A 26,214-nucleotide genomic window follows, 5' to 3' on the forward strand; every position below is an offset into this window, starting at 1 on the left:
TAAAACCTGCTGGAACTGGCTCAGTTTATCAGAAAAACTCAGTTTTCCTCCTGTTCCTGAACGCACCACAGGTTTTATACTAGAAAATAAAATGTTTCCAGGCCTGTTAGTTTCAAAAAAGAAATGCTCTAAATGTACCATTTACAGTTTTACAGAATCAAAACTGTAAACATAGAAACACGCAGCTAATCTGAATCAATGCATCATCATCATCATCGTCGTCTCCATTCTGGTTCTGACCCGTTTCCAGCACTGTAACTTTATTACCAACTTTTTAACAAATATTTTGGCTGATTAATTATTGAAATATCTCTGATCTCATGTTTTGTAAAAATAGATATTTTCTGATAAAAGCTTCCAGCTCCGTCTGGCTCTGGTCCAGAAGGTCCATTTTGAGCCTCTGGTTGGTTCTGAAGGTCAGATCGATCAGAACCCCTGATTCCTCCGTCTAAATGTGGCCTGATGGGAAGTTCACAGCTCAAAGTGTCTCAGTTCTAGTAAAACCTTCCAGACGGTTTTAGCTCCACAGCAAACAGCCGGGTCAGTGCTGGGCTCAGCCAGCAGAACCTCCCATAACTTATTTATGTGTTGCTGGTTTTGCAGATGTGATGAGGTTCTGACAGAACCAGAACTGGTGATGAACCGGGTCAGAGGTTTGTCTGTCTCTGGCTCCATGAAGCTACAGCGACTTTATTCACTGAAGGAACCAAAGTTCTGCTGAATTCACCAACAGCAGAAACGGTTCCACTTGGACCAGAACCAGGACCCACTAAACCCAGGAATAAGTTCAGACTGGACCCGACGGAGGGAGAACGGTTCTGTTCTCCTTCCAGAACCATGACTCTGTTCAGGGCTTTCAGCTCCAAACATCCAAACTGTGTTTCTCCTCCTAAATGTTCTGGTTCTGAAGGTCCAGTCAGGATTGGTGCCAAAACCACTGAAATATTATTCACAAACTGATTCAACCAGAACCAGAACACAACCTGTCGACCCGACCCGGTTCAGCTGCTACTTTACCAAGAAACTACATCAAACTAGTGAGCCGCATCTCTGCAAAAACATTTAGTATGTGAACATAGAGGACATCCAACATCATCCAACATCATCCATCATCATCCAACCAACATCCATCATCATCCAACCAACATCGAACCAACATCCATCATCATCCAACATCATCCAACATCATCCATCATCATCCAACCAACATCCATCATCATCCAACCAACATCGAACCAACATCCATCATCATCCAACAACATCCAACATCATCCAACCAACATCCAACATCATCCAACCAACATCCATCCTCATCCAACCAACATCCAACCAACATCCAACATCATCCAACCAACATCCAACATCATCCAACCAACATCCAACATCATCCAACCAACATCCATCATCATCCAACAACATCCAACATCATCCAACCAACATCCATCATCATCCAACCAACATCGAACCAACATCCAACATCATCCAACCAACATCCATCATCATCCAACCAACATCCATCATCATCCAACCAACATCCATCATCATCCAACCAACATCGAACCAACATCCATCATCATCCAACCAACATCCATCATCATCCAACCAACATCGAACCAACATCCAACATCATCCAACCAACATCCAACATCATCCAACCAACATCCATCATCATCCAACCAACATCGAACCAACATCCATCATCATCCAACCAACATCCAACATCATCCAACCAACATCCAACATCATCCAACCAATATCCGTCCATCATCCAACCATCCATCTGGTCAGCAGGTTTAAGGTTCTTTTGTCTCTTTTCTCTAATTAACTGATTAAATCGGCTGCTAATTATTCCAATAATTGATTAATGGTGATTAATCGATTGAGTCCTGGTTCACATGTCAGTGGAGCATCAGGCCTGTCGGCCTTCATCAGGAGGAAGACTCCAACAGGACCCGGAGGTTAAAGGTCACCCAGAGAGATGGTCATAATATTTATCTCTAATAACCTCCAGGATTCTCTGATATCAGTTTAAACCTGATTTCCAACCTGCAGATCCTGAACCGGATCGGAAACCAGATCAGAAACCGGATTGATTCCCAGACGCACCAGAAACGGTCCGGACCAAACGCGACAACAGAGAAAAGTTCTGGTTTTGCTGCAGAACCCGACATGTTTCCTCTCTGAGGTTCACCAAACCGGAGGAGGAAGACGAAGAGCCCCAGCTGCCCTTCAGCAAGGCAGCTCCTGGTTTTATTAGAGCCACAGTGTGACGAAGAGGAGGAGGAGGAAGGGCGCGGTGGTTCACGCTGATAACGCTACAGCTGCTGACTCTCATACACACACACACACAGAACCCAGAGTTACAGCCTGATGAACCTCCAGAACCTCCTACCTTGCAGCTGCTTGAACCGTCCCTCCAGCTGGTTGTAGTTGAAGCCGGGCCCCGGGCTGGCGGCCCCCCTGCTGGGGCTGGGGGCCCGGCCCGACCCGCCCGGTACCGGGGATGGGGTCCGGAGCCCGGCGTAGTCCAGGGGAGGGGCCAGGGGAGAGAGGGGGGACAGCGGGGCGCTCTGCAGCTCCATCACACCGGACCGGACCGGACCAGGCCCAGAACCAGGCAGCAGCCGCTACAAGAGAAAGTTCTGGTCCGATTCAGGAGAATCGGGTCAGAGGAATGCAGCAGCAACTCCAGAGAAAAAGTTCTGGTCTGGTTCAGGTTTCCACTGGATCAGAACCGGTCCAGAGGTAGCAGTCACTCCAAGGAAAAAGTTTTGGTCCGGTTCAGGAGAAACGGGTCAGAACCGGGTCAGAGGCGGCCAGCAGTCACTCCAGGGACAAAGTTCTGATCTGGCCCAGGTGAAGGTCCAGTTCGGGTTTCCTCCGGGTCAGAACCGGTCCAGATGAGAACCGCTCTCCTCCTCAGAGGGACTGAGCTGCACAGAGGGCGAGCGAGGGACTCTCTCTCTCCCTCCCTCTCTCTCTACCCCCTTGGGGGCGAGGCAGGAAGCGCTAACTCAGCACGGCTGCCACGGCAACAGCACGCCTGGCTCTGCCTCCATCCCTCCAGCCGTCAGAACCAAACCTTCCCCCGAACTCGGACCGGCAGCCCCGCGGCGCTCCGGCTGAGGAAGAGGAGGACGAAGAGCGTGAGGAAGAGGAGGAAGAGCAGCGCTGCAGCAGAGCGTTAGCGTGGGTCTGAGCAGACGCTGCTGAAAACACCTTCAGACCCAGCCAGAGGGGGAGGGGCCACACGCTCAGCCGGCCAATCACAACCCTCAGCTGCTGCATGATGTCATACCCTCATTAGCATAAGGGGCGGGGCCAAGGAGACTGGATCTGATCTGAATCTCAGATGTTTATCAGAGTGAATCAGAAATCTCAACGTTTACTTTCCATTTCAGGGGAAAGTTTATTTAAAGGAAAATTACAACAAATTGGAAACTTGAAGAAGAATAAAAGACTCAACTTCCTGTCACCATAACTCATTTTACTGGACGATAAACTGTCCCAGAAATCACTGCAATAACTAGAACCTTTTATTTTGAGTCCATTTTGAGGTACAACACACACAAGTATCAAAACTAAAACACAACCAAAAACAACAAATAAAATGGAAATGAAGAAAATACGACCAAAGCAGATCATGATCAGCTTTTCAGTAAATCACATCAAACTCACTGTTGGTTCTGTCAGCACGGATCTGGATCTGGAGGAATTTCACCAGAACTGATCTGTTTCCACATCGTCTAGAGTCTAGACGATGCAGACATTTAGAAACCAGTAGCAGAACCTCCAGAACCTCCAGGTTCTGGTATAGATTCTTCCAGTTCCACATCAAACATCCACTTGTGAGCTGTTAGCTTCATGTTAGCTTCACGAAGCTAACAGCTAACAAGCTGGACCCAGATGTTCAGCAGAAGCTGATCTGACAGGCAGAACGTTCTGGACCGACCCGGTAGGACCTGGTTCCGGTTCTCCTTTCTGGTTTGATGTGTTGCAGTGACAGAAACCCAAACGGAGCCAGAGTTTCCTCCAGGTGAGGCTTAGTTCTGGTAGTCTACTGATCGAATCAGAAACGGACCGGTCCGGATCCTAAATGTTGGTCCAGAACCAACAGAGAGCAGAAGAGCTGCTGGACCGGACCATCAGCAGGGAAACCAGGTCGGTTCTGATCAACATCCTGAGAACACCACGACGCTAATATTAGCAGCTGCTGTGGAGATGAGCTTCCTGTCTGGGTCTGACATCACTTCCTGTTTCCTCTGGTTCTCTGTCCAACACACACACACACACACACGGATGAAGAGGGAACAGGAAGCCGGTCTGGAGCTCTTGGAGCGCCGCTTCCTGTTACTGAGCAGACAAACAGGCGGAGGTCAAAGGTCACGCCGTTCAGACAATAGCTGGAACAAAACTTCATGTTGACCCAAACAAACAGAGGGGTCAGAGGTCACCATGACTCCAAGCCACACCTCTGGATTCAACAGAATGACCTTTGACCTCCTGTGGATCATCCACCTGAGGACGGGCTGAGCTCACCTGGAGAACAGGAACGCTGTTAGCACAACGCCAGGGAAGGGTCAAAGGTCATCATCAGATGAAAACAAATCAGAGTCCCTGCAAATTCAACCCAACAAAACCCAAAGGTTCTGGTTCTGGATACAGGCCTCAGCTAGCAGGTCAAAGGTCACAATACTGAGCCAACATGGCTGCCAGGAAGAGTTACTTTACTGATCCTAAAGGGAAATTAAATGAGCTGAAGGAGGAAGGGTTCTCTCTCTAGGAACAAGATGGCGGCTGGACTGAACCCTGTGATGTCACAGCAGTGGGCGCGGCTTCTCTGGAGCCGGGCTCGGTGGTCTGGTTGTGTGTGAAACCACAATGGGCCAGGCTGGGCCATCATGCTAGCAGAGCAGCTTCAGGATGGAGCAGACCTCTGGCCACACACCAGCACGGTGGTGGCAGGATGGTGATGTGGGCATTTATATGATAGCTTATCATTATCATCAGAGTTCTTTTCATGGTTCCATTTTCATTTATTATTGACACAATAAAACTGTTGGGCTTGTTAGTTTCACCATCTTCCTCTGCTGTTGGTTCAGTTTAGGTTCAGGTAAATTTACAGTATGATTAAAGCTCAGGGGTATTTAGTGACACTTCTTTATATGAATCAAGTTCTGAAGAAGTGGAAATGTTTCTGAAGATCAGCATTTGTGTTTGTGGAGCTCTGATTGCTGTGTCATGCAGTCACATCCATAAAGAACAAGTAATAAATAGTTTTTATCTCTTTTATTGTTGTTTTAACATCACAACGACCCTCCTAACGCAGACTGACGGATGGACCAACACCAGGCCAACCCACACCAAATAATTTCATTCATTTATTGGCTCTAAACTTCTAATCTGGAATAAATTAAAGTTCATGTGGTCCATCCAACTTCCTGTCCGTCAGCAGGAACTTCCTGTTCATCAGGAAGGAACTTCCTGTCTGACTATCAATCCGCCTACAGGTCAGGAATGAAGTGAAGATCTTTGACTGCAGCTCTGAGTCTGCAGAGAAGAAGAAGAAACCATCCAGATGTTTCCATCTAGGAGCAGTCTGACCCCCCCGCCCCTGATGGGGAGGTCAGAGGTCAGGCAGCAGCAAACAGACGGCAGATGGAGCAGACATTCTGAGCGCGCTCTGTTCTGCTGCAGTCATCTGCTCTCCTCGTGGCTCGGCCCCTCAGGGCGCCGCCGCCATCGAACCAAGCGCCCCTCTTTAGAGCGCCCGGGTTGGGTCGGGTCGGGCCGTCCAGAACCGCTGCACCCTGAGGCCGGTTCTGCTGAACCCGGCGACGCCCTCACTGGTCAAACATCCGCCAGCCGCTCGCTGAATTTCACACAGAGACGCCACCTCGGCCTGCGCAGCGTTCAGGGCATTCCAGGGAGGTCACGACCCCCAGAACCAGGAGGGGAGACCAGGGTCCACCGGGTCCACCGGGTCCAACCGGTCCACAGGGTCCCCCTCCCACACCACTGGAAACATGTCCCACTTTAATTCAGCTGCTGCTGTTCTTATTATCAGACTTTATTTACCCAAAGACAGCAGAACCGGGTCAGAACCGGGTTAGGGTTCTGCTGCTTTATCTTCCCCTTATCGGGAAGGACTTAAGGTTGAACCGGATACTGAAGTGTAGAAAAGGGAAAGCAGAGTTTATCTAATCTCATGTTGTAACGTCCATCTGGGCTGATAAGAGCGTTCCTGACTGGGAGGAAGAAAAACTGGGAGAACTGGAGATAAAAGTCCAGGAAAACTGGAAAAAAACTGGGATAACTGGAGATAAAAGTCCAGGAAAACTGGAAAACTGAGCAGTAAAGAATGTTGACCTGCAGCTTTCACTTCACCAACCAGGAAGAAAAACATTCCCAGCATTCCAACCTGTGGTATTCCAAACAGGAAGTGACATACAGTCCTCTCTGTGGGGAACCGGACCGGTTCTGGTTCTAGTTATGGATCCACTGAGTGTCTCTTCAATAAACCAGACAGATTCTGATCCCTGAATAATCCAGCCATCGGGTCTGGATGAGAACTAGACCCGATGTATGCTGGATTATTTCCCAGCATGCATCTCACCCTGACGGTCTGAACTCAGAGCTGAAGCTGCTTCTCCTCCCACTCTGAGTGGAAGTCGATCAGGCTGCGTCTCCATGGTAACCAGTGGTGTAGTGTTGCTCAGGCTATCATATGGACCACACACACACACACACACACACACACACACACACACACACACACACACACACACACACACACACACACACACACACACGCACCATCAGCTTTCAGGCTAATAAAAGGTCTGAATGGCTGCATCGGGTCCAGAGATGTTCTGATTGGTCCAAACTGTCAGTTAAAGGGACAGTCAGACATTTTCTACGTGATGATTAAACGTTTTCCTCTCCTGATGTTTAGATGTTTAGGTCAGAAACATCTAAAGAGAAACTTCTCAACAGCTGAAGAAACTCTGAGAGGGAAATAAAATGTTTACTGCGACAATCTGTCAACATCAGGATTTCTGTTAGATTCATAAACACGCAGACCTTCATGTTTCTGGTTTTGTTGGACTCTGTAGTTGCAGCAGTTGCTCTGTAACATCTACTGATCTCTGTTGTGAACAGTGTGGCTCTACTGGGATTCACAGAGTCCTGTTGATGAATCCCAGTCTGGACTGGTGAACGATGAGCCGATACAGAGATTAACGAAACGAGGAGCGATCCAAAATTGGGTCTCTGTCTCTTTAAGAAGGAGACAGAGAGTGGGGACGATGCTCACCTGAGCCGTTGTGCTCAGCAGAGTGGTTGCCATGGAGACTAAAGGATTTCTCAATAATTCGATGAGGGGATAGCATCGTAACATGATCTAAAGCTAAGAGAAGCAGGTTTTTCATGTTACTGTCCCTTTAAGACTCTGGGTTCTGCTGCAGCGCCAAGGCAGGAAGGATGCCGGTTCAACTCCAGGAGGAGGCGGAGCTTCAGGCTGGATCAGGTCCAAGGAAACCAGGAGCAACAACAGCGTCTGGATTCTGAAAGGACCCATTGTTCCAGCTGATCGGACCCGTTTCAAGAACCAGGTGTTACCGAAACAGAAACCAGCCGCTCAGCTCATGGACCAGGGTTCTGACCGAACCAGGGTTCTGATCGGACCAGGGTTCTGACCGGACCAGAGGGACACCCACTGACTGGTTGGTTCCCAACAGACCGGACCGGTCCTCAGATCCAATCAGAGCTTCCAGCAGAACATTCTCCAGCTAATCAGTTTAGGAAGCAGAAAGATGATTTAATGAGAGCTGAGCGCCGGGCCCTGGGCCCCTCCCTGTCCCCCCTGTAAACAGGCTGCTGCATATTTAACACGACAGGACGCTGAATTATTTAGAGCACACACACACAGTCACACACTGATACACACACACAGTCACACACTGATACACACACACAGTCACACACTGATACACACACACAGTCACACACTGATACACACACACACAGTCACACACTGATACACACACACAGTCACACACTGATACACACACACAGTCACACACTGATACACACACACAGTCACACACTGATACACACACACAGTCACACACTGATACACACATACAGTCACACACTGATACACACACACACAGTCACACACTGATACACACACACAGTCACACACTGATACACACACACAGTCACACACTGATACACACACGTAGTCACACACTCAGAGGAAGCATGTGAGCTACCAGCGGCGGCGGCCGACCCGTGATCCGCATCAGACTGATGAAGAGGAGTTATTGTTGCTGTTTGGACACGGTGAAGATGGAGCAGCAAAAAGACTGAAAACACAACCTGAGATAATCTGGATTATAATCTGGATTATTCCTGACAACCACTAATAAAATAATCCCAGATAAACGTTCAGGTCGACCAGCAGGGATCAACTGGAGGAACCAGACATGAAGTTATTATTCACTGGTTAATAAATAATAATTACATAAAAACCTGAACAGAAAACTCAGATTCATGATGTTTATGGGAATATTTTGTATAACTGTGGATAATCTGAGGATAATCTGGGGATGTTGGTTCTCCTGCAGCTCACTAGCGCCCCCTACTGGACTGCGCTGTGTGACTCCTGCAGAGCTGATGAAGCTGCTCTCAGGTTAAATCTGTTCTGGATTCAGAGCTTCAGCTTGAGGAGCAGAAAGCTTGTTAAACTCAGAACCACTACTGTTCAGAACCACCACCGTGCTGCAGCTGGGAACTGAGAGAAATCAGGAAACCAGCCACAGAAACCAAGATTAACTCCAGCTTTACCTCAATAACAAGTTAAAGAGCTTCTGCTGAGGAGATGCATCTCAGTTCTGTGACATCATGTGACCCAAACAGCTCCAGAACCTTCCTGTTACCGGGCAGAACCAGCAGGTTCCTTTAATGAGTCTAATTTCACTCAGGTTTGGTTTAATCTGCTGAACATTTAGATAAATATGTTTATCTCCAATCTGATCCTGATCTTCCAGAAAAACTTTAACCACCATAAAAAACCTTCATGTTCCCAGTTTCATGCCTCATGTAAGCCTGGGATTCCCAAAGTGGGGGTCAGGGACCCCCAGGGGGCACGAGACACCAAGCAGAGGGTCCAATGATGATTTCAGAATCATCATGATCCCTGAGCTTTATGGAGAGCTTAAATATGAAAACACTTAATGAAAAACCTTATCATGTGAAATGAAGTTAATTAATGTCTCATTAAATATTGAACTATAGCTCTTAAATTATGAAATAAAAAGTCCAACAAATTCATAAAAACTGTCATTTAAATCTATATTCATGTATTTATTAAATAAATAGAGAATTAAGTAAATAAATTCATGTGGGTCACCAGGTTACCAATAACTGTTCAGCTCTCTGGTCCTGTTTTCTGGCAAAGGGTGCAAAGTTTGAGAACCTCTCCTCTAGAGGGCGCTGAGCATGTAAATGAGTAGAAACCTGACTAGAAATCAACCAGAAGAAGAAGAACTACCAGCAGGATAACTAGAGATGAAGGAAGGCTGAGGATTAAATGCTTTTCTCCTCCAGCAGATGAAGCTGGAGGCTCTCAGGACCCAGAGTTACCTCAGGTTACCTGGGTAAGTTAACCTGACCAGCAGGTGAACCTGACCAGCTCAGGACGGAAACAGCAGAATCGGAGGGGAGAGTTTAAAGAGACAGGATATTAATATATTCTCATCCCAGTCTAACCAGCAGCCCCAGTATAACCAGCAATCCTACCTGCCAGCGCCTTGATGCGTGAGCGCTCAAAGAGGCGGGCCGAGCTGTTCTCGTTGTCCCAGTCATCGGCGTCCCAGCGGTTGTTGACGCCGTCGCTGTACTGCTGCTGGATCTCCATGTGTTCGAACTCCGCCGCCACCGACGTCATGATGACCTCGCCGTGACTCCGCCCCCACCCGCTGCTCCGCCCACCTGTTACCTGCTGCGGGTTTCAGCGGGACCCTCTGAGAGCGGCTCTGATTGGCCGGCCGGGACGACTGCAGGAAACCTGCAGAGACAGAGAGACGGTCAGTGAAGCACGGGGGAGGAGGAGTGATGTTGCGGGATCCGTACTGACCACCATCAGCTCCTCTATTGACCAAACTGTTCTAGAGTCCAATACAACCACTGACACAACCAACTGGGCCATCAGAACCCAGCAGCCCAACAGAACTGATGGAAATGTGTAGAGATGGCCTAGTCAAAGCCCAAACCTCTAACTGAAACACTGACAAACTGAGGTGGGAGGGAGAGCTGAGCAGGAACCTCAGTGAGCTGATCTGGACCAGAACCACAGAACCAGGAGCTGCTGGATCATGGAGTGTACTTAGTTTACTGATGGGTGTACTTAGTTTACTGATGGGTGTACTTAGTTTAATGCAGCAGCCTCCCAGGTAAACATCTGGTGATTTTTCTACACCTGGTTCCCAGTCATGTGACTGCAGCTCTGCTCTGTGATTGGCTGCAGCCTGACTCTAACCTACAAACGGCTCTTCCTGGGCGCTGAGGGAGCGCTGCCCCCTGCTGGTGAAACCAGGTCACTGCAGGACATCAGAGCAGCAGGATGAAAGCTGGTAGTGCAGAGATGCAGTTTGTGCTGTTGCTAGGCAACATTCAATCTTATTTATAAACTGTAAAGCGTCCTGGTTGGTAAACAGAGCCAGAGTTCCTCTGTGAGGAAAGAGACAGAAGTACAAACAGAAAGACAGAATGATGTAAAGAAAGAAAGAACTAAAAAAGAAAAATGTACAGAAAAAGAAACGTTCGTTATTTTTTCCTCTTTATTCAGCTCCAGATGATCAGATTCAGTTTTTCAGTTTAAATTTTCTTTGCGACGTTTGAGTCATCAGACTCTTCATCGACCTGAGCTGCACCGGAGGCCCCGCCCACTGATCCTCAAACCGTCCAATCAGAGTAGCCGACTGTCAGAGCAGGAAGTGAAGCGGCTGGGACACTTGGTGACTTCCTCCCACTCAGAGCTCAGCAACCAGTGAGTGGAGCTGCTGGTGTTGCTACGCTAAAAATATGCCGATGATGATGGTGGGACCAGAACACACACATACACACACACACACAGAATCTAGGCGCCATGACAACTGCCTGCAGTAGTAAAGCGTTTCTGCAGTTTGGAGATCTGGACTCGGTTCTGATGACATCATCACATTTATGTGTCAGAACAAAATGAACCAGACTGAACATCAAAGGGGAAATGAAGGCCTCTGATTGGTTAATCTGCAGCGTCTCCTGAAATATGGAAATAAATATTCATCTGTTCGGTTCTACAATTTAGTACAAATGCAAAAATGATTTCAACCTCATCTCTACAACCAATGGAAAAGTTGTTCTTTTCGCTAATAAATAGAACTGGATCAGAACCGGATCAGAACCGGATCAGATGATGAATCTGTGTCTGAGTGGTTCTACTTTTCAAAATAAAAGAATATACGAGTCCCTACGTCTGTCCCTGTAGCCATGCTTTACTACTCTGAACCAACTGGATCCTACATTTCCCATGATGCATCACTGATGCCCCCAGATCTGATCCAGGTCCAGATTTTCTTCTAAGGCTTTTTATAAATCTATGATCAAAAGAAGCTGTTATTTCTGAACTCTTCCTCTTCCTCCTCTTCATCCTCAGTTTAAAGCGTTAGCAGCAGCTTTAGCGGGTCGGGTTATTTCTGACCAGGGAGACTAAAGGATGTTTCAGAGACAATGCAGCGTGAAGATCAACATGATGAACAGAGCAGAAGAAACTCATCAGAACCGGATCAGAACCAGATCATCAACCAGCTGATCTCTGAGGACCAATCAGAGCAGACAGATCAAACTGATGGAGGATCTGATTGGTTCAGGTTCATGAGTTCAGTTGAACCTCAGAAAGTTCAGGAACCAGAACCGGTTCGGTCCGTCCCGTCCTGTCTCTGTCCATGTCCTCAGTAAACCAGACATTACCATGCAAAATGCCACGTCTCTATGGTAACGCCATCCCAGCATGCACTGCGGCAGCAGCAACTCATCAGGCTGCCGACAGCGGCACAAAGACCCGACTGGAAGACGAACTTTAACTGGGCCGGAGGCCAGAGTTTAACTGGGAGCACTGGTTCTGGAGAACATTTCTAACCTCCGGTTCTGATCCAAACTATGATCAGCTGAGCCTGCAGGTTCTGTGGTTCTGATCCGAGAGAACAGAAAGCTCTAAGGCTCTTTCACGTTTCAAGCATCAGCTGGTTGCCATGGCAACCGAAGCACTGCAGAAACCCACGCCGCTTTCAGCCGCCCACGCCGCTCTTCAGAACCGCTCGCATCAGAGCAGAACCTCCGGCTGCAGCAAGAGCACACGGGTCGGTTCTGATGGTTACCATGGAAACGATTCCCCCACGTTCTGCCGATCCAAACTGAGCGTTACTTCGTTACTGGACCCGTCCAGAACCAGACGGGCTGCTGCAGGTCCCACTGAGGTCCGCTCAGCCTTCACCGCACTGCGATGCTGGTTCTGGAGAACTGGGTCGGAGAGGAGGCGGGATGTCATCCATCACTGCCTCTGCAGCTTTAACTAGGCCACAGCAACCCATGTAGGACAGCAGCAGCCATCTGACCCGGTACCAGCAGAACCACACCGACCCAGAGCAGGAGGAGGATGCTGATGGGCCAGAACCTCCAGAGACCCCGATCCTCTGGTTCTGATCCAGAAGCTGCTGCCACACAGAGACAGAAGAGAGAAAATGACCCAAAACAGATGTAACCATGGAAACCAGGCCCGCTTTCAGCAGGCAGCTGAGCAGGTTCTACTGGGCCGACAGCCGGACCACAGAGTCGACCAGACCAGAGCAACTGAACCGGAGCAACAGAACCGGGTCTCTGAGTTTAAAATGAGTTTCAGTCCAAACATGGTTCAGCTGCTGCATGTTCAGCAGAGCAGGAACCAGTTAGAACCAGTTAGAACCAGTTAGAACCAGTTAGAACATTACAGTAGCAGTCAGATCCAGTCGGACCCAGAACCTCCTCCCTCCATCCTCTGCAGGACTCTCTCCCTGTAATCAGGTTAGCTGCTCCCTGCTAATGCACTTAGCGGTTGCTATGGTTACCGCGATGAATGGATAGATAAACGGGGCAGAAACAGAACCGGCCCTGAAGTTCTCACTGACTCCTCTATAAAAACCAAAGAACTTTCTGGATCCGACCATTCGGTTCTGATGAACTTCACTGATCATCACTAATAAATCAATCAATAATCTATCAATAGTCTGTGATTACTAACTAAACTCCTGGTCCAGTGAGGGACACCGAGGCAGAACCTCCTGCTCTATGAGGAGATACCAGAGCCGTCTGGATCCGACCGGTTCTGATCCAAACTGTGAAAAAACAGAACCAGATCAACAGAAAGAGGCTGAGATGTAAAATAATAAAGTAACTGGTGTTACTGGTCTTAATGGTGTTACTGGTGTTTACTGGCTCTCCAGTTTGATAAATCAAATCATTAATCAATAATATATAAAATAAATAAAAACAAGACAATAAATTTTTTTCTTGTGTTGAAACATTAAATGTACATTAAATTATGGAATCGTGTAAATATGTTCTTTAATAAAACACTGTAAAAATGTGTCTGTTCATCCATGTCAATATAAAAACTATCAGAATCATTTCTATCAAATCACAACATTGTGCTCTTTATTCAGAAATCCCCCAAAACAATTAAATAATTCCATCAAAAGTTAGAAACTCTGACTTCAGTCATTTATTAGTGTGTGTGAGAAAATGTGTCAATGACAGGAATTAACTTAAAATATTTAGTAGAACGGCACTTTGTGAAGTTCGGTCCATTTACTTGTGTTAGCTTACTGGAACACAGACCACATTCAACATGGAGAACGCTGTGACGTATCGCAGCAACGGGCCGACCCGCTCCATGAGGCGTCTGCGTATTCATGTCTATGGAAAAACTCCAAAGTGGGCGGAGCCAAGAGACGGGCTCCATGCTGCTAATGGATCACATTCATCAATCTATGCTAACCATGCTAGCTGTTCCTCCTCGCCACCAGGGGGCGTGTCTGAGTGAGAAGATACCTGGAGGCGGGACTTAGTGACACTGACCAAGCTGGACCGATGGAACCAATAGGAAAATTCAGCTGCAGTACCACCGTTCAAGCCACAGAGGGCAGCACTGAGCAGACTGGAAAAATATGGCAGAACTAAACTAACGTACATCCACAGAAACAAAGACAGAACCCTGAAGGAACAACTTATAAAGTTTATCAGCAAATAAAGTTGATGTTGGGGGTTAGCTATTATCTAATTATCTATAACTCATTAATTATAGATTATCTCAGTGGATTAAACACCTGATGGATTATGGAAGGTCTAGATCAGGGGTCTCAAACTCCAGTCCTCGAGGGCCCAGTCCTGCAACTTTTAGATGAGCCTCTGCTGCACCACCTGAACAGAATAATTAGGTCATTAGCAAGGCTGGGAGAACTGATCTACACCAGGAGGAGGTCATTAAGTCATTTCATCCCAGTGTTTTGTACCTGTGGCACATCTAAAAACTGTAGGTCTGTGGCCCTCGAGGCCTGGAGTTTGAGACCCCTGGTCTAGATGTTTACAGTCTGAGGATCAGAACCGTTTCCATGTTTACTACAACACCCTCCTGGTTGCCTAGCAACAGACATTAAAGTTATGTTAACAACATATATCCACAGCACCAGGTAAGACGCTCATTAAGACCAGCAGCCAATCAGCGACTCCTCTTCACCCAGAGGTGAGGAAGACTACCTCCTGCAGTTCACAGTGAGCATCAGAATGAAGAAGAACAAGGATCCAACTGACTTCTGGTTCTGCAGGAGTTTTCTTCCCCACTGTCGCCTCATGCTTGATCTGTAGAGGAAACGACTCGGTCCAATCAGCTGCAGACTTTTAAATAAAAAGGTGTTTGTCTTTTAATCTTGTTTTTATTTTCTGTCTAGTTCTAACATTATTATAAACAAACTTAAGGTTATAAGGTTATATATATAATCAACTGAACCAAACTAAATAGCATTATAACGAGGATTTTATAAACTTCATGTTGTTGGATCTCATTTCATTCTGCGGGTTTCTAATGATCCGCATGCTGGTTCTGTCAGAGGGCCAGACGGACCCAAACGGTTCTGAACGGGTCGCAGACGTTCAGTCATTTCCAGGGGCCCTCTCTGCTCCATCATGTGAGAAAACATCCAACACACTCACACACACTCCTGATAACAAAGAGTGAAGGAATAAAGGCTGAAAGCAGAGGAATGTGTCGGCAGCCAGAGAGGATGAGATCACGGGAGAGAGAGAGAGAGGGAAGGGCGGGCGAGAGGGAGGGCGATCGAGGAAGGAGAGAGAGAGCTGACCTGGTTTCCATCTGTTAATAACATCTGATTTGCAGCAGTCAGACTGTGATTGGTCCCACATGGAGGGAAGCTAAAAGCTGATAGCTGCTTAATTATTAATACCAGCTGCAGGAAATCAATCCCGATCAATACCGATCAATGCATGTAAATAAGAGAAGGTGTCCACTAGGTGGGTCCAGGTCGGAACCAGCATCCGGTCTGGATGGAAACCAACACAGTCTGAGGATAATTCATAACATTAAAACATGCAAATAAACACATTTAGTTCTTTAAAGAAAGAAAATAAACATTTCAGGAATAAAAGTCAACAGATTCATTCCTTTAGTGAACCTTTGATCATTTACAGCAAAGGATGAATCTGCAGCTAAAAGGTCCAAACAGGAACATGTGGAAAGTTCAGCTGAACATCAGCGCAGAACTGATCTATTGATTAATTATTGGATTAATCGGTTAATAACTGGATCCAAAAGGTGATTAACAGGAGATTCTGGGATCAGGTTTACACACAGAAGGTTTTTACCTTAAATGTGAAATATTTCTATCTATTGTTCAGTTTTGACTGTGTGATTCTGTCAGCAAAAGTTTTTACCAGTCAGATAATCGATTACTGAATTAGTTCATAATTATTTCAAAAACAATAATAAAATAACACTCTGCTTTCTGATTGGACAGCTTCAGTTAGAAACAGATCCAGGATACTTCAGGGTCTCACAGAGTGTGGGAACTTTGAGCTTTTGGAGGAACATTAGTGTTAGTTCCGTAGCTTTTAATGGGCTAACTGGGTTAATCCCATAAAGGAACCTTCCTGCTTCACCAGTAAAAATAATAATAAATCTGTTTTCTAAAGTTTTATATGACGATGCAACAAAGTAGAAAAAATATATATTTGATCATTTTCTCCTCCATGAAACAATCAGTTTACAGACAGACCAACATGTGCAGCTGCAGCACAGCAATCACACACACACACACACACACAGTCTAATAACGTCACACACACACACGCCGTCTAATAACGTCACACACACCCCATGAACATAATGACTTCCTGCTGTTTGCTTCATGGATTCATCAGCTGGAAAACTGAACCTCTGACTGAACATGGAGCTTCAGTTCTCTGGTTCTGTTCTCTTCAGGCTGACCAGAACCGAGCCGGTCCAGAACCAGAACCAGCCGAGTTAAAGCAGCCGGTCCAGACAGACAGACGGTGGCAGCATCAATAAGTCATGCGCTCAGATTTACTCAGTGAGGCGAATTGTTTTGTTCAGACTGAACCCAGACAAAGAGAACCAGAACATTAACCGGTCCTGATTGGTTCAGGTTCACTAGAATCAAGTTTTAATGTTTAATGAAATTAATGCTGAACAGAACCAGAATCTCTCAGATACACATCAACATTTATGGGATTTATGGAGAAAATGTTTCTTTTAAACTCAACGTCCAATCACAGAAGACCCGACTGTCAGTCACTAGATTAAACTAATTATAATAAAAACAATTTTTTATTCTGATTTTCCTTTAACTGGAACTTTAACTTACAGTCAGAAGCTAAACTGAAATAAATCAGGTTAGTTTGAGAGTTTTTCTGTCTACAGCCTGAAATGTTCCCCGTTTCTCAGATGAGCAGAAAAAATCAGACGTGAAGCTTCAGCTGTGTTAGCCTCCGTTAGCTCCCATTAGCCTCTGTTAGCTCCCATTAGCCTCTGTTAGCTCCCATTAGCCTCCGTTAGCTCCCATTAGCCTCCGTTAGCTCCCGTTAGCCTCCGTTAGCTCCCGTTAGCCTCCATTAGCTCCCGTTAGCCTCTGTTAGCCTCTCACGGGGGGTTGCCGCATGTAGCCTCCGTAAGCCTCCATAGTCCCGGTAGCTTCATGCCCATAGCAGCCAATGACACAGTGGTGTTCCTTGCAGCATCAGAGGGTGCAATGTCATGCATGAAGATGATTTTGCTACTGAAGGTTAGCTCCTGTTAGCCCCAATTAGCCTACGTTAGCGGCAGTAAATCCATATTTGATAGCTTCCCTGTGCATTATTGATGTGGCCGTGTTAGCCTGCTCATGCGTGTCTGAAGATCCTGAACGTTACTCAGGACCAGCTGCAGCGTTTCTGCTCCACACTCACTGATATTAATAATTAATAAACGTCCTGAGCGCTGAACGCAGCTCGTCAATAGCAGCAACACTTTGATCCAACAGAATGTTCTGAACAGCTGGTAGTTTATTCACGTAGCTCCAGATTTACTGGTTAAACTGGTTTCATGGTTAGTTAATTAGGATTCCTGGAGGAGTTTTTATTTAATTTCTATTCATTTATTAATCTGAAGCTCTTTTAAAGTTTTATTTATTATTCTTTTACTAATATTTAATGTTTTATTGATCTCTAGATTGTTGAATGTGATGCAGAAGTTTGCTGCGGACCAACAGAGAGGTCAATGCTGCTGAAGTGGGCCGGGCCTGGTTCTGTTCTGAACACAGGAAGCCTGTCTCACTCACACACACACACACACACACACACAGGCAGGGTGTGTGTGGGGCTGAAGAGGTTTGCATCGTGAGAACATTGATGTTTCTGTTTAGGAAGGAATCCTGGTTCCCACTGTGGACACAGACAGGACGTCCAAATATGGACATGTTGACTGAATCTGAGACGCTGTGACATCACAGCCGATACTAGGATAAACGGTTCTGGGTCCAGAACCAGAACCACGAGGAAAACATCCAGAACAAACTAACCTGCTGAGGATCAGGAAACATTCAGGATTTATTCTCTGATGTTTCACTGAAGCTGAAACCAAAAGTTTCTCCTGCAGAACCAGGAATAAAAATCAAACCCGTAAAATAATCTGATCACTTCCTGGATAAGGACCCAGATTTATCCTCAGGTTCTGGTTCTGGACCACGGGTCGTCATGACGAGGAGCAGACAATCCCTGGAAACCCAGCAGAACTCTCCAGGTTTTCCTGGAATGTGTCTGAAGCTCAGCCTGCCGGGCCGGGCCGGGCCGGACCGGACCGCCCTGCTGGGTCCAAACTCCCCGATGCTCTTCCTCCCATTATGAAACTAAAGAAACAACGGACCGGGTTGGACTGGGCCGAGCCGGGTCCTCCTCCTGTCCAAACAAACAGAGCCCAGCCTCTGCACCAGCAGAACCAGAACCGACCCAGAACTCCTCTCAGGGAGCTGCTTGTTTGTTTTAACGAGCCTCCAAGAATGCTTTACATCAGGAAAGGTCAAAGGTCAGCTGGCTGCAGGTTTTAATTAGAGCTGTATCAGATGGATCCAACAGAAAGTTCTGACAGAAAAAAGCTAATTGGACCCGTTACAGTAACTAATGCAGCTGGACGATAAATCACCCAGGAGGTTTTATGATAAGCGATAATATTGTTGTTTATCCAGTAATTTACACCTTGTTCCAAATTATTATGCAAGTGATATTTTCTCAGGTTTCCTAAATGTTCAATGCAATGATGGTCAGTAAAATCTTCAAGTCATGAACTATTACAGTATAAATCTAATTTTACTGAACAAAGATCCCCATGACAACAGGATGTCTTTCAAAAATAAAAAACTCAAACTGTTCCAAATTATTATGCACAGCAGATTTTCTAAACATTTTATGGATTATAAAGAACTGCAAACGGTCGTTCTGTGAATGTGCAGCATTAAGTGTTCACATGTACTAAAATCAAAGCTATTTCAATCAGAACCATCTTAACAGACCCGGTTCCATGTTAACTTTGGACCTTCTCTGATATCACAGCACAATTTTGGATCCATTGAACTTGTGAGATTGTGGAAAGTTTCTGCTGAATTTCTCTGCAGGATGTCAGAAAACCTTCCAGAGCTGCTGGTTGATATGAACTGGATTCAGATCTTCTGCTGGAGGAAACTCCAAAGGTTCTCAGTAGGGTTGAGGTCAGAGGTCAGAGGAGGATGGTGACCACACCATGAGTTTCTCCCCTTTATGCCCATAGCAGCCAATGACACAGTGGTATTCCTGGCAGCATCAGATGGTGGATTGTCATGATGAAGATGATTTTGCTACTGAAGGTTCGGCTCTTCTTTTAGAACCACAGAAAATGATCAGTCAGAAAGTCCAGATACTTTGCTGAGGTCATTTTCACACCATCAGGGCCGACCAGCTCTCTTTCTCTCTCTCTCTCTCCCCATGATTTCGGCCCACAGCATGACTCCACCACCTCCTCGCTGATGTCACAGCCATGTTGGGACGTGGTGGCCGTCCACCACCAATCATCCACTACTGCATCCATCTGGACCATCCAGGGTTGCCCAGCAGTCATCAGTGAACAAGTCTGTTTGAAAATGAATCTTCATGTCCGGCTGGGCCCACTGGGACCAGTTCTGCTTGTGAGCTCTGGTTAGGGGCCCAATAGTAGGTTGATGCACCTCAAGCCTCTGGAGGATCCTCCACCTTGAGGCTCCAGCAGCTTCTAATCACTGTTTGCTGCTTTAAGGACATTTTAACAGCTGCTCTCTTAATCCCATGAATGTGCCTAACAGAAACTTTCCTCATTCTGTACAAACCCATCTTTGTTCTGAATCAGCCACAGATCTCTTCAGAACCATCAGAACTGCATCATGTCGCCTCCAGCAGAATTTCTCCCATCAGCCCCTGGCCCGTGGCCCAGTCAAAGCGCTGTGGGGAAACCCGTCCTCGGTGGACAGACGCAGCGATTGTGGCTGCAGACGGCGACTCCTCTGGACGGCGCCGGCGGCCCGGTTCTGTTCTCATTCTAATCGGATTAGACTCAGAGATTCTTCTGGTTCTGGTTCCTCCCAGCAGGATGAACTCCCTGTGACCCGCAGGGTGCTGGGACACAGACTGCTACAGCTGCAGAAACGCTCCAACAGCAGAAGAACTCTCTGTTACAGCGGGGCGATCGGGGCGGAGAGAGAGAGGACAGCAGGAGACAAGATGGCCGCCGGCTAGGCCTGTCACGATAGCAAATTTTGCTCAACAATTAATTGTCTCAAAAATTATTGCGATAAACGATAATATTGTCTGAAGACCTTTTTACACTGATTTAATGGAAATGATGTAATAATGCATGTGATTTCCTGCCAAAGATAGATACACTTTATTTTCAAAAGAATATTTAACACTGGAGCTGATAAACAAAATAAACAAAACAACCAAAAACAAAAATGAAATGGATTCTCAGTCTCCATTAACAAAAATGTACTAGAAAAAAACCTAAACAACATAAAGCCAAAGTGGAAATAAATACTGCATTCAACCAAAAGAGGGCAGATTATGAAGTCTGTATATCATGTTGCCCTTCAGTAATAATTAGATTTAAATAGAGAAGATGGGCACATCGACTACCTGATGCAATAGTTCACACTACATGATTTTTTGCTCCTATTTTTCCCCATACAACAATCTTAGAACGTTGGTCTTTCTAAGATTGTGTGGTGTGTTACGGTAGATCGTCGTTGCTGTTCCGATCTAAATCAGGGGTTTTCCCTGACTGGGAGCTTAAAGCAGCCTGTTGAATGTGACAGGTTTTCTGAGGGGAAATTATGGAGGGGAATCCCAAACAGCTGACACGGCGCAACCCGAAGTCCAGCGGACATTGGAGATGATATGTGGAAACAACATTAATATTTATTCAACATGCAAAGAATATAGAAATGACAAGAGGAGGAGTTGGAGCGAAATTACTACCACAGTTGATAAACCCGGTAACTTTTCAGCTGTTCTTCTTTAACGTGACGTAAACAGGTTCTAATGATTTTCATTCAGTCAGGACTTTACGCTGACACTAGCCACATGCATTGCAGGTAGATTGTAGTAAAGCATTGATTAATGCCTGGTTTTAAAATTAGTTCACTGAACTTGTAGCCATTATTTAGTGCCCATTGTTGGACACCACAGGGCAGGACCGAACCCGATGGAACCGTTATACCTAGGATTTCTGTCGGCTAATGTGTGATCTGTCAGGGTTTGAAAATCGGCCGACAGCTCTAAGATCGTGTCTCTGCGCTGGGCTTTACACTAAGGAAATGAGGAAGGGAGGGTCAGTGGAGAGCACCGGAGTTGAGCCTTTTTTCATTCAGTGTCATCAACAGAAAGAGAAAAAGGCCGGAAGAGATGATAATGCCGATAATTAAAATGGCGTCGGTAGTTTTAATTTAGTACGATTAATTGATTAATCGTTTATCGCGACAGGCCTACCGCCGGCTGCTCCAGATCAACAGAGGTCAAGAGGTCGTCCTCATCCGTCCATCTGAGGAGGACGAGTCTCTGCTACAGGAGCCTGAGAGGGACATGTTCATGTCCTCCTGCTGAGGGAACCGACCTGGACCCGTTCTGGTTCTGACCCAAAACCATTTATTTCTCTAAAACGTTACTAAATACAACAAAAAGGTTTAATAGGAGACCGATCATCTGACCACAAACAACCAACCAGGAGGCGGGGCTTAGCATCGACATGTACGCACTGCTAATGTGCTAATGGCAGAGAAACAAGTTTCATACTGTAGCTTTAATGTTCAGCCTGAAACCAGCCCCTCCCCCTCCTGTTGCTGCTCCAGTGATCTGGAGTTCAGCCTCCAGAGAGAGAGAGAGGAGAAAAGGAGTTTGTTTAGCAGGAAGCTCCAGAACGTTTCCTTCATAAACTCTCTCTCTGTAATTAGCCTCTGTCTGCTCCACCCTTCATCTTCATCCTCCTCCTCCTCCTGTCAGACCAGATGTCTCCTCTCTGCCTCCACTCGCCCTTCAGCAGTTCAACCTGCATCGCCATGACAGCGCTCCGGCCCGACCTTTAAGGACCAACAGGAAGCCCACGGGCCGCTGGTTGCTAGGCAACGCCTCCATGTGGGGAAAACCGGGCTCCATCAGATGAAACATCATGAAAAATAAAAACTGTAAACACTCATAAAATGTTTTAAACCTGTCTGGGTTACAGAAGGCCTCAGCATGGCAACGCCTGGTTGTCATGGTAACGGGCCCGCTGCTGCTGTCCAGCAGAGGGCGCTCTCAGAGGCAGATCAGGTCAGGCTGTGCAGCACTCCACACCGAACCAATGCAGGCTGGTGGCTTCAGGAGGAGGAACAGCTGCATGGCTGCTTTTAATGCAGCAGGGAAATATGGCAACCCTACAACTATGGCAAACCGTCTGTATATTTAATCCATCACCAAATGTAGCCAGGACAGTAACAAACCATATAGTTACAGTTTAACATTATACCAAATGTTTATTTGTATTTTTGAAACACGTTAAGATGAAGTCAACTAAAAATAATTTAATTATAAATTTTAAATCAGAAATGATAAACTAATCCAGAGATCCTGAACCTTTTAGTCGTTAAACGTTTGCTCTGGTTTAATGTTGTTGTTTATAATCAGATATGTGCGTGCGTGCGTGTGTGTGTGTGTGTGTGTGTGTGTTCGCCCAGTAACGTTCACACACACACAAACAGCAGGAAAATTATTTCTCATAAATCACCAGCAGTCATTCCCAGTTTAACTTCATCAACAAGTTCCATCATCTCATCCGGCTCCGATCCAACGCCCAGCCCGGCACAATGCTGCAATGCATCATGGGTCATTAGATCCAATCACACAGGACAGGATGTGTGTGTGTGTGTGTGTGTGTGTAGTTTCTCAGGAATCTGTTAACTTCCTCTAGGAAACAGAGCCTGGATGTGAAGCTTCTGGCTTCATGGACCAGAGGAGGAGAACAGAGAACCCAATGACCTCTGACCCCTGACCCTCCACCTGTCAGTTGACACCTGCAGGCGTCTCCACATCAACCACAGCAGAGTGAGAGGAACAGCTGCTTCATTCAGGTCACCAACACTGACATGGTTCAGAGAGAACAGCTCCATCAGACCCTACAGGGGTCAAAGGTCATCACAGAATGGATCTATACAGCTGTGTTTGAATAGAGGACAAGACCTGGACAGATGAGACGTCTGTCCATGATGTTCAGCAAAGTGGTGGTGGAGGTATGGTGATCTGGGCCTGGTTCAGATTCATGATTCCCACTCACAGCGATTCAGAATCGATTTAAAACGTTTATAAAATAAAACAAATCCGGCCTTTTGTAACTGTGGGGTATGTTGTTGCCATGGAGACGGTACTGGGACATACGGAAACGCTGAAAGCACAAAAACATGGAGGAGACTGCAAAAATTAGAGACAGAGTCAACCAGACAAATGAAGACTTTCAGGAACACCAACAATGGACGGAGCCAAGCTCCCAGTTAAACCAGCAGCTCCTGAGCCCTCTGCTGTTCACTCTGATGACACACGACTGCGTCCCCAGGTTCGCCACCAACCACATCGTGAAGTTCGCGGACGACACAACGGTGGTGGGCCTCATCAGAGACGACAACGACCTGGACTACAGAGAGGAGGTGGAGCAGCTGGTGGACTGGTGCAGAGACAACAGCCTGATCCTGAACGTTGACAAGACGAAGGAGATGATCGTCGACTTCAGGAAGAACCGGCCCAGCCACGCTCCACTGCTCATCAACAGCTCGGCTGTGGAGGTGGTCAGCAGCACCAAATTCCTGGGGGTGCACATCACTAACGACCTCACCTGGACTGTGAACACCACGTCTCTGGTCAAGAGGGCACAGAAACGCTTGTATTTCCTGCGGAGGATGAGAAGAGCACACCTGCCCCCGCCCATCCTCAAGACGTTCTACAGAAGCACCATAGAGAGCATTCTGACCAGCTGCCTCTCTGTGTGGTGTGGAGGCTGCAGCGCCTCCTACTGGAAGAACGTGAGGAGAGTGGTGCGGACAGCAGAGAGGATCATCGGGGCCCCCCTTCCCTCCATTCAGGACATTTCATCCCAGCGCTGCGTGTCCCGAGGCCGAAACATCATCAGTGACCCCTCACACCCCCACCATGGACTGTTCTCCCTGCTGCCCTCTGGAAAGAGGTTCTGCAGCATCCGGTGCAGGTCCACCAGGTTCTGAAACAGCTTTTTCCCACTTACCATCAGACTGCTGAACTCTTAACTGGACTGCACTCAAAATCTGGTCTCCACTTTATACCTTGCACATGTACAGAGCTAAATAACTTCTATTTTACTGTCAGTCCTGCACTTTATATTTTATATTCATATTTTATACTGTATTTTATTTTATTCTGGAGTAACCTCACAACATTGAAAGCTCAAAACATTGTCCTGAGCCGTATGCAACGAAATTTCGTTCTGTATACACCCTGTGCATGCAAGATGACAATAAAGTCAGTCTAAGTCCAATGGAGCCAGATCCCAGTTAAACCAGCAGCTTCAGTGGAGCCAGATCCCAGTTAAACCAGTAGCTCCCAGTCCCAGCTCTGGTTCCTCCAGCTGACAGTAACCTGAAGCAGATGTCCTCCCCCCAAGGTCGCCCCTCCCCCCCGATAGTTCCCTGGATGCCGAGTGTGTCAGCGGGTATTTGTGGGTGAGGGACACACTGCTGTAAAGCTCCTTACCACACGCACACCTACACACACACACACACACCCACCCACCCACACACACACACCTACACACACACACACACACACCCAGTAACATCAGGTTCTTCTGACTGAGCAGATTGTTTCATCTCTTCATGCTGAAGCAGAACAAACGTTCCTGACATCAGATCCTGGAGCAACACACACACACACACACACACCCACACACACAGATGAAGTCATGAGGGTTGTGCTGCGGCTCCGCCCTGCTGGTCTCTACTGATGGGTGGAGTCCAGTGATGTAAGCCTTTGTGTTGTCATAGTAACCGTACAGAAAATGTGACCTCAGCTTCCAGGAACCAAAGGTCCAAAGTTCTGCAATCTGACGACGTTCAGAACCCAAAACAAGGTCTGCTCTGCTTAACACGACACTTTTACCTGAACTCATCAGCATGAAAAATAAACTACATTTATGAGATAATAATTTTAAAAAATTAAATGAGAAACAAAACAGAAAAAAACTGAAGAATTGCTTTTGTACTAAACATTTTCAGTTTAACAAAAACCTCATCCTGAAAAAAATTACAAAAAGTGTCGGAGGGCCTCTTTTGTGTCTTTCTTGAATTGCAGTTAATTTGTGGGCCACAAATGGCCCCCGGGCCACACTTTGAACACCCCTGGTTTAAAGTATGATGAATTCAATATTTACCAAATATTTGTGGCTTTAAATTGTTAATAGTCCAGCAGCCTGGTTAAAGGCTAAACTGTTTTTGCTGATAAGTTTAAATTGGTGCTTAAGGGTTAAATCTTTATGTTTCTGTGCAGAGGTTGCTGCTTCACATGTCACCATAAAACTCCAACAAACCAGAGAAAAAGGTCGATACATTTATCAGCAGACAAAGTCTTGGTGCAGCTGCATAATTTCCTTTCATGGTCCAGATTCAAATAATGACAGGAAGTGGCTGCAGTTCCACAATTAAATAACATTTTTCATACAGCAAAATAACATAAAAGTTTAAATTAGATAAAAGTGAAAGGTCAGTTCAGTAACTTTCACAATATGAAGAAATTAATTATTAAATCGGTTAATAACTGAATCAGACTCAAAACTGTGACAAATAAACAGACTAAACTCTTGAGGCGAATCAACTAATAACAGCAGAGAGGAGAAAATTTCTACCAGAAATAATAAAACTCGCTGACAGGATGGAATAATCACAGCTACTAACATCAAATGAACCCAGGAATCAGAGGGACTGGACCGGGTTCTGGACCGGGTTCTGGAGCTAAGCTAAAGCTAACATGACCCAGCAAACATCACGATATCAACCAAACATTAAAACAGCAGCAGAG

At 46.4% G+C, this 26,214-nt stretch overlaps 1 protein-coding gene across 3 annotated transcripts in view; it reads right to left on the bottom strand.

Annotated features, from left to right (window-relative positions):
- Positions 1-26,214, bottom strand: part of LOC102219180 (spectrin beta chain, non-erythrocytic 1-like) — an 80,983-nt gene that overhangs the window by 48,444 nt on the left and 6,325 nt on the right. The window contains exon 1 of one of the 3 annotated variants that reach the window (XM_023327496.1): positions 2,393-3,186. In XM_023327496.1, coding sequence (XP_023183264.1) covers positions 2,393-2,582 — 190 coding nt within the window. In that variant the 5' untranslated portion in view covers positions 2,583-3,186. Of the gene's footprint in view, positions 1-2,392; positions 3,188-9,804; positions 10,073-26,214 lie in introns of those variants that run through there. The other 2 variants (XM_023327497.1, XM_023327498.1) reach the window with 2 other exon arrangements.

This window comes from Xiphophorus maculatus, chromosome 22 (genome assembly GCF_002775205.1).
Source record: "Xiphophorus maculatus strain JP 163 A chromosome 22, X_maculatus-5.0-male, whole genome shotgun sequence".
Classification (NCBI taxonomy): domain Eukaryota; kingdom Metazoa; phylum Chordata; class Actinopteri; order Cyprinodontiformes; family Poeciliidae; genus Xiphophorus; species Xiphophorus maculatus.